Here is a 13125-nt window from a genome sequence, read left to right as displayed (position 1 = left end):
TTAAAGAAGTATTCAAACAGGAAGTATCATTTTCTACAGGACTACAAAAAAATAAAACACCTGCCTAATGTTTGTGCGGGACCTGCTTGTGCCTGTGCATGGAGGTGAAACCACAGGGATGTGCGGTGCTGGCTGAGACTGGGAAATGACGGCAGATCCTGAGGGTTCAAAGTTTGCACTTCTGCTCCTCGAGTGACTGATCGGTGTATGTGTGATGCTGCTGTGAGAACTGGACTCACTGAAATGGACCTCTTTGTGCTGTTAGTGCATTTTTAACATTTCTGATAAATCATGTGACTTCCTGTGTCCTGCAGACCAACTCTGACCTCTGGCTCCAGTGTAAGGCTTCTGTCTTTTATATACAGTCTCATGCTGAGGTAAGCTCAGAGACACTTTGTAATCATTCCGAGTGGTGAAGCGCAGATAACAGTGAATACAACACATGCCAGAGTAGACAGAGAAATAGCAGTGCATGTCCAAGTGTGTCCACTAGGTGTCACTGAGCTGTATGCTGTAAGCCTCCTCACACACGTAGGTGCCTCCCTTTAGGCACTTTGTCCTGACTTACAGTTGGAAGAAGCCTCCATTCTTCATGCAGTGGTTTCATCGGGTGGAGGCTCTCCAAACGAACTCTTGTGAGGTGCTCGCTAGTCATTAGGTCATGATTTCCTGAGCATCAGTCCCTTAGCACCGTGAAGAGTTACATAAGATGTGTGATTAATCTGAGTGGACGCTCGATGCAGAGAGCACGTCCCCCATTGGCTCACTCAGACTGCAGTAATGAATCTAAGTTGGACTGCTCTCTGGGGGGGGGGGGGGCTGACTGCATAACTGTGGGGAAGGATAAAGCAGCTCCATACAAATCTGTATCACATAAAAACTCATTGCCTAATAGTGTGTTGACCTTGTTTCACCAGCTCAGCTATGCGCCATCAGGGAGTGTCTGTGTTCCCGTGCATGCTGAGGATGTTCAAGTTCTAGCAGACTTTAATCTGTTTGTAGGGCTGGCGAGTTTCTCGGTTTCTTTTTATGCCACGTTTCATGGCCATAAACCTGCCGCTGCCACGTGGGACAGTCACCAGTGTAATAGACAGTGACCATTCAGAGTGTATGCTGCTCCACACTCAGCTTTAAACGCACACCACCATCCAAGTAGTTGTAGTGTGGCCCCCTGGGCTCAGAAATGAAGGGTAAATGCCAAAAGTGCAGTTCCTCTATTGGCCACTGGGGGCTCCAAAAATGCCTCAGTCTCCATCGGTCCCCATAGACTCTCATGTTAAAATGTACAAGTTTAGAGCAGAAATAAACATGTTTAGCTCCTGCTATAAGTAATGGTTTTGATTTCTACGGATAATTTCCTTTCATGATAACTGTGGAGAGGCATGACTTTATTCATAATGCATTCCTTTGGATGCTAGTAAGATCTAAAGTTCCATCCAAAAAGCTTCTGCCTCAGATTGGGTGTTGCTGTCTCAGAGGAGCGGCGTGTAACGCAGCCCAAAGACAGAGCTTAATACATACAACCAAGTATAAAATGAATGCAGGTACCTTTGGAAAAAATAAACTTCAAGACTGAAAATAATAAAATCGGTTTAACATTATTTTAAAATAAAGACCAATAAGGGAAACGTCTTCACATAGATGTGGGAGTGAAAATAATATTAATATTAATAATCTCAGCAGCCCCTCTGCATACATCAGAAGCTGCAGAGAAATGGAAACATACAGCAGTTTAAACGTACATTCATTAGGATAAAGGGAAGCTCGTTTAGTCTGATACGTAAAGGCGCCAGGAGTTAATGGAGCTGCTGGTGTCTAAACACTGTCCTCACCTCATTATGGAGCAGCTGCTCTTCTCCAGCTGTTACAGGCAGCTCAGCTAGAGGAACTCTGGCTTCACATCGAGTTTATCTAAGCTTCCCTAAACCTCCGTTATTCATTTCTGGGGATAAATCAGACACCCGGCGAGTCTCTGAGGTCTTTTAAAGCATCTAATCTGTGTTATTATTAGCTAGCAAGACACAAAACAATAAAAATAGATTCACTGCTTTTGAAAAACTCGAGCTCCGTGTTTCACTCTGTAAATACAGATGGAAGTAAATCAGATGAAGTGCAGGGTTTGATTGGAGGTCTGTCAACAAATCCCCAAAAGGGACTTTTTATTTCCCCATTTATCTGCCAACTACTCCCAACATGAGCTCTAAAACTGAATACAGTGTCGTCTTCTGTATTATTTTTGTGCTTCTTTCTCTAGTGACTCATCGATCCATTTAAACCCAAAGCTGTTCAAAGGTTGATGTGGCTGAAGTTCACTTCAGGTCAGCCCCTCAGCTCAGCCAAAGACCAGCTCAGCAAGTGCGGGTAATGGACCTTTTGGAGCGAGCAGCCTCCGTTACAGATGCTTCGCTCGTGTGGACTGTTTGTTTCTCCTGATCAAAAAAAGACCTGAAATCTCCTCCAGATGAAGTTGTTAGTTTGTCAATGAAAATAAGAGGATGTGATGCTACACGATGTGGAGATCCGGCCTGACCTTTGATTCAAGTGTGTGTGTGGTAGATCTCTCAGCTCAGCATGACCCTACCTCCCCAAGGTACAACAGAATTCAGCGTCCTACTGCCGCCATCTTTGATGCTCAGCAGTTAATGCTTATTTCTTGCTTGTGGTTCAGCAGACTTTTTCTTAGTTGGGCGGTGTTACTGCCTGGAGTGCTTTCCCAGTAAAACCACAGCAGTTCTTGGTGCATAAATGCTCCACCTCTGGTTTTAGTACAGGGACCCGATTGGAGTCTTTGCCAGCCCAATTCTGGCCCCCGGACCTTATGTTTGACACTCCCAGCTTAAAGAGAAATTAAAGAGATAAATTATTTTTCTTTTAAGGCAACAAAGGACGTTTGTCTGTCCGCCTGTCGGTCCTCCCATGTTCTTCTAATCTCACCTTAAGCTCAGTCTTCTGGTCAGGCTGACCTGATCAGAGCTCGTCTCACAGTCTTAATCTGACACACGAGGAAGCTTTTTTCTCCTTGTTGCACAACCTGCCGTCCTCCCCATGCTGGATTAGATTCAGTCTATGCTGATGTTTTGTTAGAGCTGGACTGCAGCCACCTCTCATCTGTTTAATGAAGACAAACTTAACAAAACAAATGGGAGTGAAGGATGGGCTGGCCCTGGATTTATATTTCAGTGGTCCCCTGCTAATATAATTTAGGGGAAAGGACCTCGTGTTCCTTTACTGAAAGAGAGAGCGAGACAGAAACCAACCGGTGCTGCCAGCTGATGATTTAAGAAAAAACTGTGACACCACCAAGAAGAGGAAAGTCCCACTTCACTTTAAGACCCGTGAATCCATGTATCTCCACCTCAGAGATGATTTAGTGTGTAAACAGAGGCGGTGATGAGGGAGTGAGCAGCTGGCGTGCAGGTGGGTGTGGAGGTAAGGTGATGCAGATGGCGAGAACAGCGCAGTAACTACAGCCTCTGAAATGACCGCACAGTCATAAGCTCTCCAAATAATGACCACACTGTTGTTTTGTTCCGACTCCATGGAATGACCAGGCGGCTCCAGAATTCCAAATCCAGTGGTTGTGATGGTGGCTGCCGTCAGCACATATATACAAAATGACCAGAGGACATTTAATAACCGATCCATGCCGATTTATTCAAACTGAAATCCCGACGAGCATCATTTCTGGCTGTTTTGTCAAACTCTTGTCCTGATTTGACCAGCACGGTGAGGAAACTGCAGCTTCTTCTCTGGTTTTCTTGATTTCAGAGTTGTGATGTCTTTTTGTGGCCAATCACCTGCAGTCAGTGTGAGTAAGTGAGTAAACCTCAAAGACGATGCAGCCGGGAAGCAAAATGCTGCAGAGCGGCTCCAATGTGAAGACTTCAATCGGACTGTTTGGGCAGATGGGAGGAAGAGGAGGAGGTCTGCATCATCTTACGGACAAACACACATATACAAACACAGCCACACATATACACAGCACACTCTGTGCAGGCGCGACAGCTGCACGTTAACCTGCGCCAGCTCGGACTTTGTTGTTCTCTCTCTTGTCTTTTTCACACTCTCTCGCTCTCTCTCTGAAACTCGAACATGCACATGCATAAATCAAATCGTTATTGCTGACTGACTCAACTTGAGTGGAATTAGACTGCTTTTCACACGCTCACGTGCACGCTCTGTGTTTCTGGGAAAAGCAAAAATGTTTGAATTCCCTCCAACGGTCTTCACATCATAAACACGAATGATGAGCTGTCCAAGTGAAGCTGGAGCCGGGAAGAGGCAGGAAGGCCGAGGACAATTCCACCGGGACTGGAGCTTCTTGTACTTTTGTTATATTTTATCTGTTTAATGTTAATTCTGACTCATTGTACACATGAGTCACGCTTCAAAATCGTGCCTCTAAAGTCAGTCATGAACGTCCAATCCTAACCACAGACATTGGTCGGGAAAGCTGGAATATGGTGAACGTTTGAAAACATCTTGTTCTGTTTCATATTCACTTAAAAGCTGCAGAGAAATTAAATACTGCAAAAAAGCTACTTAAAAGCATGGGATATTTGCCATGTTTGATCCTGAACAGAGAGGAAGAGGAGTTTATTGCTCCAAAGTGGACATAATTTCATTAAACAGTGGAAAGGTTCTGATGAATTCAGCCAAACTTCTAAATGTTCTTTACAGCTACAGCACAGGATCGTGTGACAGCAAATTACAGATCCAGCAGTTGGTGTGCGAGCAGAAGAATCACATTATGTTCGCTTACTCTGTGCATCCAAGATTTAAAAACACGTAAACTCTTGGCAGGACAGACAGGTGGTAAATTATTCCTCATGCTGCTGAGGATCCATGAACTCTTTGAAAAGTCCATCAAGATGACAAGTTTTTCACTCACAATAATTCCACATCCACAACTGAAGACGTAACTCTACTGGTCAGTAACGCCTCCTCGTAGTTGTCTGGTAACTCTTGAGTGACCACTGAGTGAATTGTGTTTTGGGGATCAAAGCCAACCAAATCCCTTATAGGATCACAACCCCCCCCCATCTATATGAGCTGGTCAACGCTTCTTAAACCTCTCCAGTCACCAGTAGCAGCCCTTAACTGTCCCATGGGAGCCCTTCAGTGATCACAGAAACCCATTAAATGATCCTCCTCCTTCAGTTAGGAGTGGACCTGCGTTAAAGTCCAGTGAGTGCTCTAAGGACCATCTGAATCACTTAGATGATGGCTTTCAATCACTCAGTGAGCACTGGGTAAGACCAGGCACATTGAGGCCTGACAAAATGTGTCAGAAGGTCTTTGATTGATAGAAATAGCAGGTTTATATTCACACCTGAGCAAATGGGAGCGTTCAAAGTCTATCACTGAGCCTGGAAACTGTAGCAGAAAATCATGCAGGCCCTTCAGGCACCAAGCCCTCCAAGAATCCATGAAACTCATTCAAGAACACGTGAAACTTAAGTTTCACCTTCAAAACCCACATGAACCCTAAGCTCCTTAAGCAATGACCAGCCCCCCACCACAGCATCACTGTAACAACTTTAACGTCTCCATCTCCTTCAGTGACCACTGCAGTCTCCCAGTGGTCCAGATTCCCCCTCAAACACCCTTAAACTCCCTTTAAAGAACATTAAAGCCTCTCGAGGTCTTGAAATACTTAAAAACACGTACACCCACATCTTCGTCTTGTTAAGTTGCTGAGCCCTGACTTCATCCATGCAGACCCTCTCAAGTGCGTCTCTATGGCGATGAGGGTGGCAACAGGAACACACAAACACAGAGACAGAAAGATGGATGAAAATCCCCTCTGCATCATGTTTTTCTGGAGGTGAGGGGCTGCAGCAGGAGCAGCTGAACTGCCCTGAGGGCTGACGTCTTGAATCATTTGACAGGGTGTTTACGAAGTCACGCCGAAAGCCTAAAAGCCTCTCTACTGGCCTCCAGAGGCGGAACCGCTCATTACAACATCACCACACAGACCTTGCATTCAAACCCTTTGAGTTTTTAAGAACTCATCCATTGTGACGTCCTTAGAGTCACGATTACAGGTTCATTTGATGTGAATTTGTGAAAAGGGAGCCAGATTATATTGATCTGTGCTCGTCTATATAAAACAAATCGTCCTTCTCATATTAAAAAAAACTTTGATCATGTTTAATTTAAAAAAAAAGGTGACAAAAAATATGGAAAAGCATAACAAAAAAAGATGTAGGTAGTGTTTGCTAGTTTTTCTCTACTTTAGCACAGGAAAGATGGAGGATGAACTTTGTTGATGGACTCTGGTGGGTGGAGACAAACGCCAGCACACGGCAGGAAGAAGACACTGGAAACAACCCAAACTTCAGCCAAGCGAACATCACTTTACACGGGTGGATTTCCCATCATGCTGAGAGGAGAGAAAGCTGCTTTTTATCCTGTTTACCCAGATAAAATCAAACCAATCATGAGCTTTGATTATAAACCCAGCTGAACACCTGACGATGCTCTCCACCATCATCAAACTTCATCTCTCCAGAGAACTGTATAGCTTATATGTGGAGAACAACACCGTCCCGAGATGCTTCATGCCAGCTTGTCCTTTCAAACTGTGTTTCTCACACATTTTGAATATTTCATGGGGACAGTTTATAGTCTGGAAACAGAAAATTAGTTAAAAACTGAAATATGAGTCTCGATCGTGCCGTGTGTGTCTGAACTGTTTGGTCACTAAAATGCAGAAACTATTTAACACATTAAAACCTGGACCTCAGCAAGTTTCAGCTGCATGTTTAGTTAAGACACACACACACACACACACACACACACACACACACACACACATTCACTCTTGTGGTCAAATAAGTACATAACTCACTGCAGAGTACACACACATACACACACTGTGTGAAGCCTGGTGTAGAAAACTTAAAGATCAAAAATCACAGCTCTCACTTTCACCCTCTCTCTCAGATTTATGTGTCACCACCTTCATTCCAACACACACACTCAGTGCACACACACATACACACACACCCATCGCTGATCGGACTCTGAGTGGGTTTCCTTGGCTTCCTCCTGCATCGATAAGTCTGCAGCTGCTGGAGAGGTCTGACTCAGCAGGTAGTCGAGTCTGATGAAACTGGGGTTTCATTATCATAAATGTGTTTCATAAACATGAACTGAAACACAGCCTGCGTTTCAGCACCTCCAGCGCTGTCGCCTGCAGAGAACCCAAAGATCTGTTTGTCTCGCAGAGTATCAAACACTGGCATGCATTAATCGGATTATGTCACGTATGATGTCAGAGAAATGCTTTTCATTGAGCGTTCAGAGGTTTGGGACAATTGATTGTTTCCGTAACGAAGCTTCAACCCAGCTGTGACGTAGCAGCTGTCCTCTGCACAGATGTTACTGCTGCAGTTTCTGAGAAGGAAGCAAAGTTCCTGACAAATCAGAGACCGGGCTCGTAGAGAGCTGAGAAATGTGTTTTTTGATGGAGCTTATGTGATACGAGAACTCAGAGAGCAAACATCTGTAACTGTATCTGTTCGTTTCTGCTGGTTGCACAGTGTAATTTATAAGATTTATAGCTGGTTGAAGAGAGATTACAGGAAATGTTTAAAAGAACCAAACAACATACAAACAGCCTCTGCGTTTAACCAAAGTCCTTCCACACCAAAGTCTTGCCACTTAGCAGATACCTTGAAATCCTGCCAGGAGCTTAACTGGGCAGCTAATTTTACATTCACTTAAATTTCAGCGGTCACAGGACACAAAGAGGTGTTTATAGACTCAGCAGCAAAATCTGAAACCCTGCTTACAAAAAAGTGCTGAATTTGCTCTGAGTTTTAAGAAAGCTTATTTGTTCCCTTGCAAGGATCACTTCTGCCACAATCTCTGCAAATCCACAGATTTCAGTTCATGGTTTTCTTGATTCTCTCTCTCATAATGGATCTGTTCTTAAAAGGAGCAGCAAAACAACAGTTTTCTTGCACATGTCTGCAAAACAAATGCTGCTGGTACATTTGGACAATTCGAGCAGGCAAACATTTCAATCACAGTGCTGATCTCTCTCTGTTTTGCTGGAAAAATCAATCACTGTTGCATTAACTGACTGCAGGTCAATGATAAAGGGCTCCCAGCAGCAGCGCCTAATGCAGTATAAAACTACAAAACAAAAACGCACACAGAGGAATGAGAAGAGGAATTATAAAGCATCCGTACACTTTGTTTTAGCGCTGGAGTTTATAACAGCTATCTGTATTCTTTTGCCCATAAAAACAGTTGTCATCCACACTTATATTAGTACTACTTCATACATGTATTTTTCTTTTAAAAACAAACAAACAAATAAATAAATAAATGAAATCATTTTCTGGAGATTTTTGAATAAACTTTTAAGTACTTCTAAGTTGAACTAAAAAAAATCGAACCGTTCACCTCACTTTATTTATAAACTCCAGTTCACAACAGTTGTGTAATATTGTGTAAAACACTTGATTATCAGACAGAAGAGCCCAACATTTGCATGATCCCCTTCCAACAGCTCTTGGCGATGGTGGAGAGGAAGAACTCCCTTCTAAAGGGAAAAGACTTCCAGCAGGACCCAGGCTCAGGCAGGGGCAGCCTTCGAGCCAATGATTTGAATGTAAAGAGAGAAGAAGATTTGACAGCAAAATTTATTTAAAGCACCAAAAGTCGGCAGTGTGCAGGCCGAGTATGTGATGCAATCTGTTTTTATATTGTTTAAAATACTTCATAAACCTTTTATGAACCCTTAAATCAGTGGCAGCATGTTTCATAGGCTGGTCACATCATAGCTGCACAGCTCTGAAATCAGATCCGTGGAGTTAAATGTGCAGCATTTGAAACACAATTCAATGTCATTTTTCTAAATATGTGTGTGCACAGCTTCAGTCACATACACCTCCACCTCCTCCTCCCTAACAGACGTCACTCAGGCCCACCAATAGCCTCCTGTGTTTATCCTGCAGCTTTTATAAACCGGCGCGGGGAGCGAAGCGCCACACTGCGTAAGCCAGTCCTCCGGTGAAGGTTCCCTGAGCTCCACGCTGCCCCAGAGCACACTTTAAGACTCTTACAGCAGAACTCCGTGTAAAAGTTAACTGCAGGTCTGAGTTTCTGTCGGACTGTCCCATCATGAGTCTCCGGTTTGTCCTGTGCGTAATGGCCCTGTTCGCCTCCTCTAGCCTGGTGGCCGAGGCGCTGAGAGCCAAACGCCTCGCCATCGGCTGCCCGGAGAAGTGCGACAAGTCTCAGTGCGCTCCCATCCCCGCGGACTGCCTGGCCGGCGACGTGCTGGACCGCTGCGACTGCTGCCCGGTGTGCGCGTCCGGCGAGGGCGAGCAGTGCGGCGGCGGCACCGGAGACCGCGATTGCGCCGAGGGGATGGAGTGCGTGGTGAGTGACGGCGTGGAGGTGTCGGCCACTGTCCGGCGGAGAGGAAGCGCCGGCGTGTGCGTGTGCAAAAGCTCCGAACCCGTGTGCGGCAGCGACGGCGTCTCGTACCGGAACATCTGCGAGCTGAAGCGCGTCAGCAACCGGGCCATGAAGCTGCAGCAGCCGCCGGTGATCTTCATCCAGAGGGGAACCTGCGGGAAAGGTACGTGTGAGTGCGTGCGCGCGTGCACGAGAGAGATTATAGCTTAAGAAGAAAGAAAAGGTGAAGCAGGACTGTGGAAGTTTAAGTGCGCACACACAAAGCCTGAAATACGGCAGCAATGTGTGCGTGCGTGCATTCATTTCTTTGTGGGGACCAAAAATTGGAAGTTTACTGTACTTGTGAGGACCAAAATCCTGGTCCCCACAAGTTTCAAGACGGTTTTGAGACTCAAAATGTGGTTTTAGTGTCAGGGTTACAATTGGGTCATGGTGAGGGTTAAGCAGTCATTATTAATGGTTAGGGTAAGGGGCTAGGGAAAGCAATATGTCAATGAAATGTCCCCACAAGAAACGAATACCCGACGTGTGTGTGTGTGTGTGTGTGTGTGTGTGTGTGTGTGTGTGTGTGTGTGTGTGTGTGTGTGTGTTGGCTCTGAACTTGTATGACCTCAGCAGGAGTCTGAGACTGAACTCTTGCCCAGCAGAAAATCATCAGACGAGCATCCAGAATGAACCCAAATCGCGTGAAGAATGCATCCTTAGATCTCAGACAGACTGGAGTTAACCCTGAATCTGCGTCTCCTCCCAGCATATAGCAGCACACAACCATAACCTCCAACATATAGTGTCTGATTAATCTGGTGGCCTGTGGTCTAGTAAACATCAGGTTTGGTCTCCAGCTACCTCGTTGTAGTTTTTCACATAGAAAGTAGAAGTAAAGCAGCAGAAGACTGTCACGTTTAAAAGCTGCAGTCACACAAACTGTACCATTAATGATCTCCCGATAAATAATTTGACTTGTGACGTCACCTTTCAGCATATTTCCAGCGTGACCCCCCCCCCCACACACACACATACACACATACACATGCTTCACTACATTTCGCTGTTTATACAGCTTAGAGATAACAAGGTAATTAGTGATTTCTCCCAGAAGACAATCGTGTTAACTAAACCTAAATGTCTGCGGTGGTACAACAGGAAGTGTTTTGGAGGTTTATGGGAAAAAAAGCACTTTTGTTAGACGTCTATAGATAAAATCACAGTCAGTATATAAAAGATGGAAAGATGGATGTGGCCACTACAATGTCACCCACATTGTTCTGGCTGCTTGAGATTCTTTTTGAACATTTGAGTAAGAGATAAAATGCTTTCATTTAACTCTCAGTATCCTTAGTCCTTAAGCTTAGCCCCTACGCCTGAGAAGCAGAAGTCACAAGGCAAACTTGTTTGTAGTGAAGAGAAAGGCGCGCTGCCATATCGTAGCCTCTTCCTATCTGCTAGGCCTGACCTATCCTGATTGGAGTCACTGAGCTGGACCGCTCCACCGTGTTTGAGTCTTGCTGTGTGCTACAGCCCATCCGAGTTTGTGTCACCCTGTTGCACCTGTACAGTTTATGAAAACAAGCTAATCTAACTGGTAGCTGATAACTTCTGCCCTCTTGTTCATATTCAGCCAATTCTTTCTTGCAGGAAGCCAAAACATTTAAAAGTGCGCCTTCAAAGTCAGGTCCAAAACCAATGGGTGATGTGAAGCTGGCCATCTTTTACTTACAGGCTGTGGTGCTTTGACACCAATGAAAACCTCTTAGTGACGAATGAGGCTCTGAGTTTTTGTAGCTGCATGTAACAACAACAGACAGTTTAACTGCATTATAGTAAGTTAAAGCATTTATCTGACATCTGTCATAGCAAACTGCTCTCTCATTACATCTGCACCCTTCTCTCTTTCTCTTTACATCTGCTGATTGGCCCAAAACGCTGACATGGAACATGTTTCCATTAGGGGTGCAACGATATTCATATCGATATTGAACCGTTCGATACAGTGCTTTCGGTTCGGTTGTATCGAACAATACAACATTTGTAATTTATTTTATCAACTTTCCTTCTGACGATGCTGTCTGTGTTGAGCGCTCAGTGAATCTGCGTTCGACTACTCCGCCTAGGCTGCACTGTCGAGCGCAGATCCACTGAGCGCTCAACACAGACAGCATAGTCCAGGGGTGCTCACACTTTTTCCGCATGTGAGCTACGTATAAAATGACCAAGTCAAAATGATCTACCCACTACAAAAATCCAAAACATATACTTATTTATAAATATATTGAGGATTCTTTATATCTACAATGTATATACATGCATAACCGCAATATCCAATATTTCACAACACAATTAACTATGTAAATTTTTTGTCATTACCTGAGTTTACTCTGATGACTTGCACTGAATTGAATCAGCCAGGGATGCATAGTCCGGACAGTAGCTGCTGACGGCCAGGTTTAAGAGAAAAAACCGAGAGCTAAAAATTGGAGTTAACTCGCTGACTAGCTTGTCAGTTTTACTACACTTCGCTCCGCTGTTTGCGCATGCGCAGCGACCTAAGCGTCAGAAAAAATCTGCTGTCATCTGACTGGCTTCCCTGTATCAATCAAGTGACGGGATGGATGATAGGCTGGCATCTATTTTTTTAATGCCATGCGATCTACCAATACTACCTTTGCGATCGACTGGTCGATCGCGATCGACGTATTGAGCACCCCTGGCATAGTCAGAAGGAAGAGAGCAGGGCAAGCTAGCAAGACAGAAGTTAAGCTCTCCTTGCAACATGGACCTCCCCCACTCTCAGATCTGGCGTTTGGAATTATTTTGGTTTTCATGTGACGTATGACCCTGAAGGTAAGCGAGTCATGGACTAAAGTAAAACAGTATGTTGGATGTGCCATGCAATGCTCAATTACATGGGTGGGAACTAGTGTGTTAGCGCAGTTAGCTCGTTAACGTGTTGGCTGTCTAGCCCCATGCACGGGGCTAGACAGCGATCGTGGGGCGATCGTGGCTCAAGAGTTGGGAGTTCGCCTTGTAATCAGAAGGTTGCCGGTTCGAGCCCCGGCTCGGACAGTCTCAGTCGTTGGGTCCTTGGGCAAGACACTTCACCCGTTGCCTACTGGTGGTGGTCAGAGGGCCCGGTGGCGCCAGTGTCCGGCAGCCTCGCCTCTGTCAGTGCGCCCCAGGGTGGCTGTGGCTACAATGTAGCTTGCCATCACCAGTGTGTGAATGGGTGAATGACTGGATGTGTAAAGCGCTTTGGGGTCCTTAGGGACTAGTGAAGCGCTATACAAATACAGGCCATTTACGGGGCGATCGGCGGTAGCTCGTTAACGGAGATTTGCCGTGTTGTGGCGTTAAGGTCATTTCAACGAGATTAACCTGAAAGCACTAGTGGGAACACAACGAATATGACTGCACATTTACGCCGACATCATCCTAGTGCAAAGACAAAAACAACAAGCATGCTACTAACTTTAGCCGAGTCATTTAGACAGCTGTTAGCACATGATTCTCCTTATGCTGCTGAGAATATAGCCCAGAAGAAGCGGATAGTATAGCTTTTATTTTGGAAAGAGACATTTCTCTGTAATAAACTCTCTTTTCCAAAGATGAGTGATTCCTCAATCAGATACAGGGCTCGCAAAATCGCTAGCCCGACGTCCTAGCTAGCGATTTTTTCAGTCGGGCTACCAA

At 45.1% G+C, this 13125-nt stretch overlaps 1 protein-coding gene across 1 annotated transcript in view; it reads left to right on the top strand.

The window, feature by feature from the left end:
- Positions 1-8993: 8993 nt before the first annotated feature.
- The window catches only part of htra1b (HtrA serine peptidase 1b), a 30851-nt gene continuing 26719 nt past the window's right edge, over positions 8994-13125 (top strand). The window contains exon 1 of the mRNA XM_004565201.4: positions 8994-9601. Within this exon, the coding sequence (XP_004565258.2) occupies positions 9139-9601 (463 nt within the window). The 5' untranslated portion in view covers positions 8994-9138. The remainder of the gene's footprint in view (positions 9602-13125) is intronic.

The sequence above is a fragment of the Maylandia zebra genome, linkage group LG8 (genome assembly GCF_041146795.1).
Source record: "Maylandia zebra isolate NMK-2024a linkage group LG8, Mzebra_GT3a, whole genome shotgun sequence".
Taxonomy (NCBI): domain Eukaryota; kingdom Metazoa; phylum Chordata; class Actinopteri; order Cichliformes; family Cichlidae; genus Maylandia; species Maylandia zebra.
This window is presented reverse-complemented; position numbering and strand designations above follow the sequence as displayed.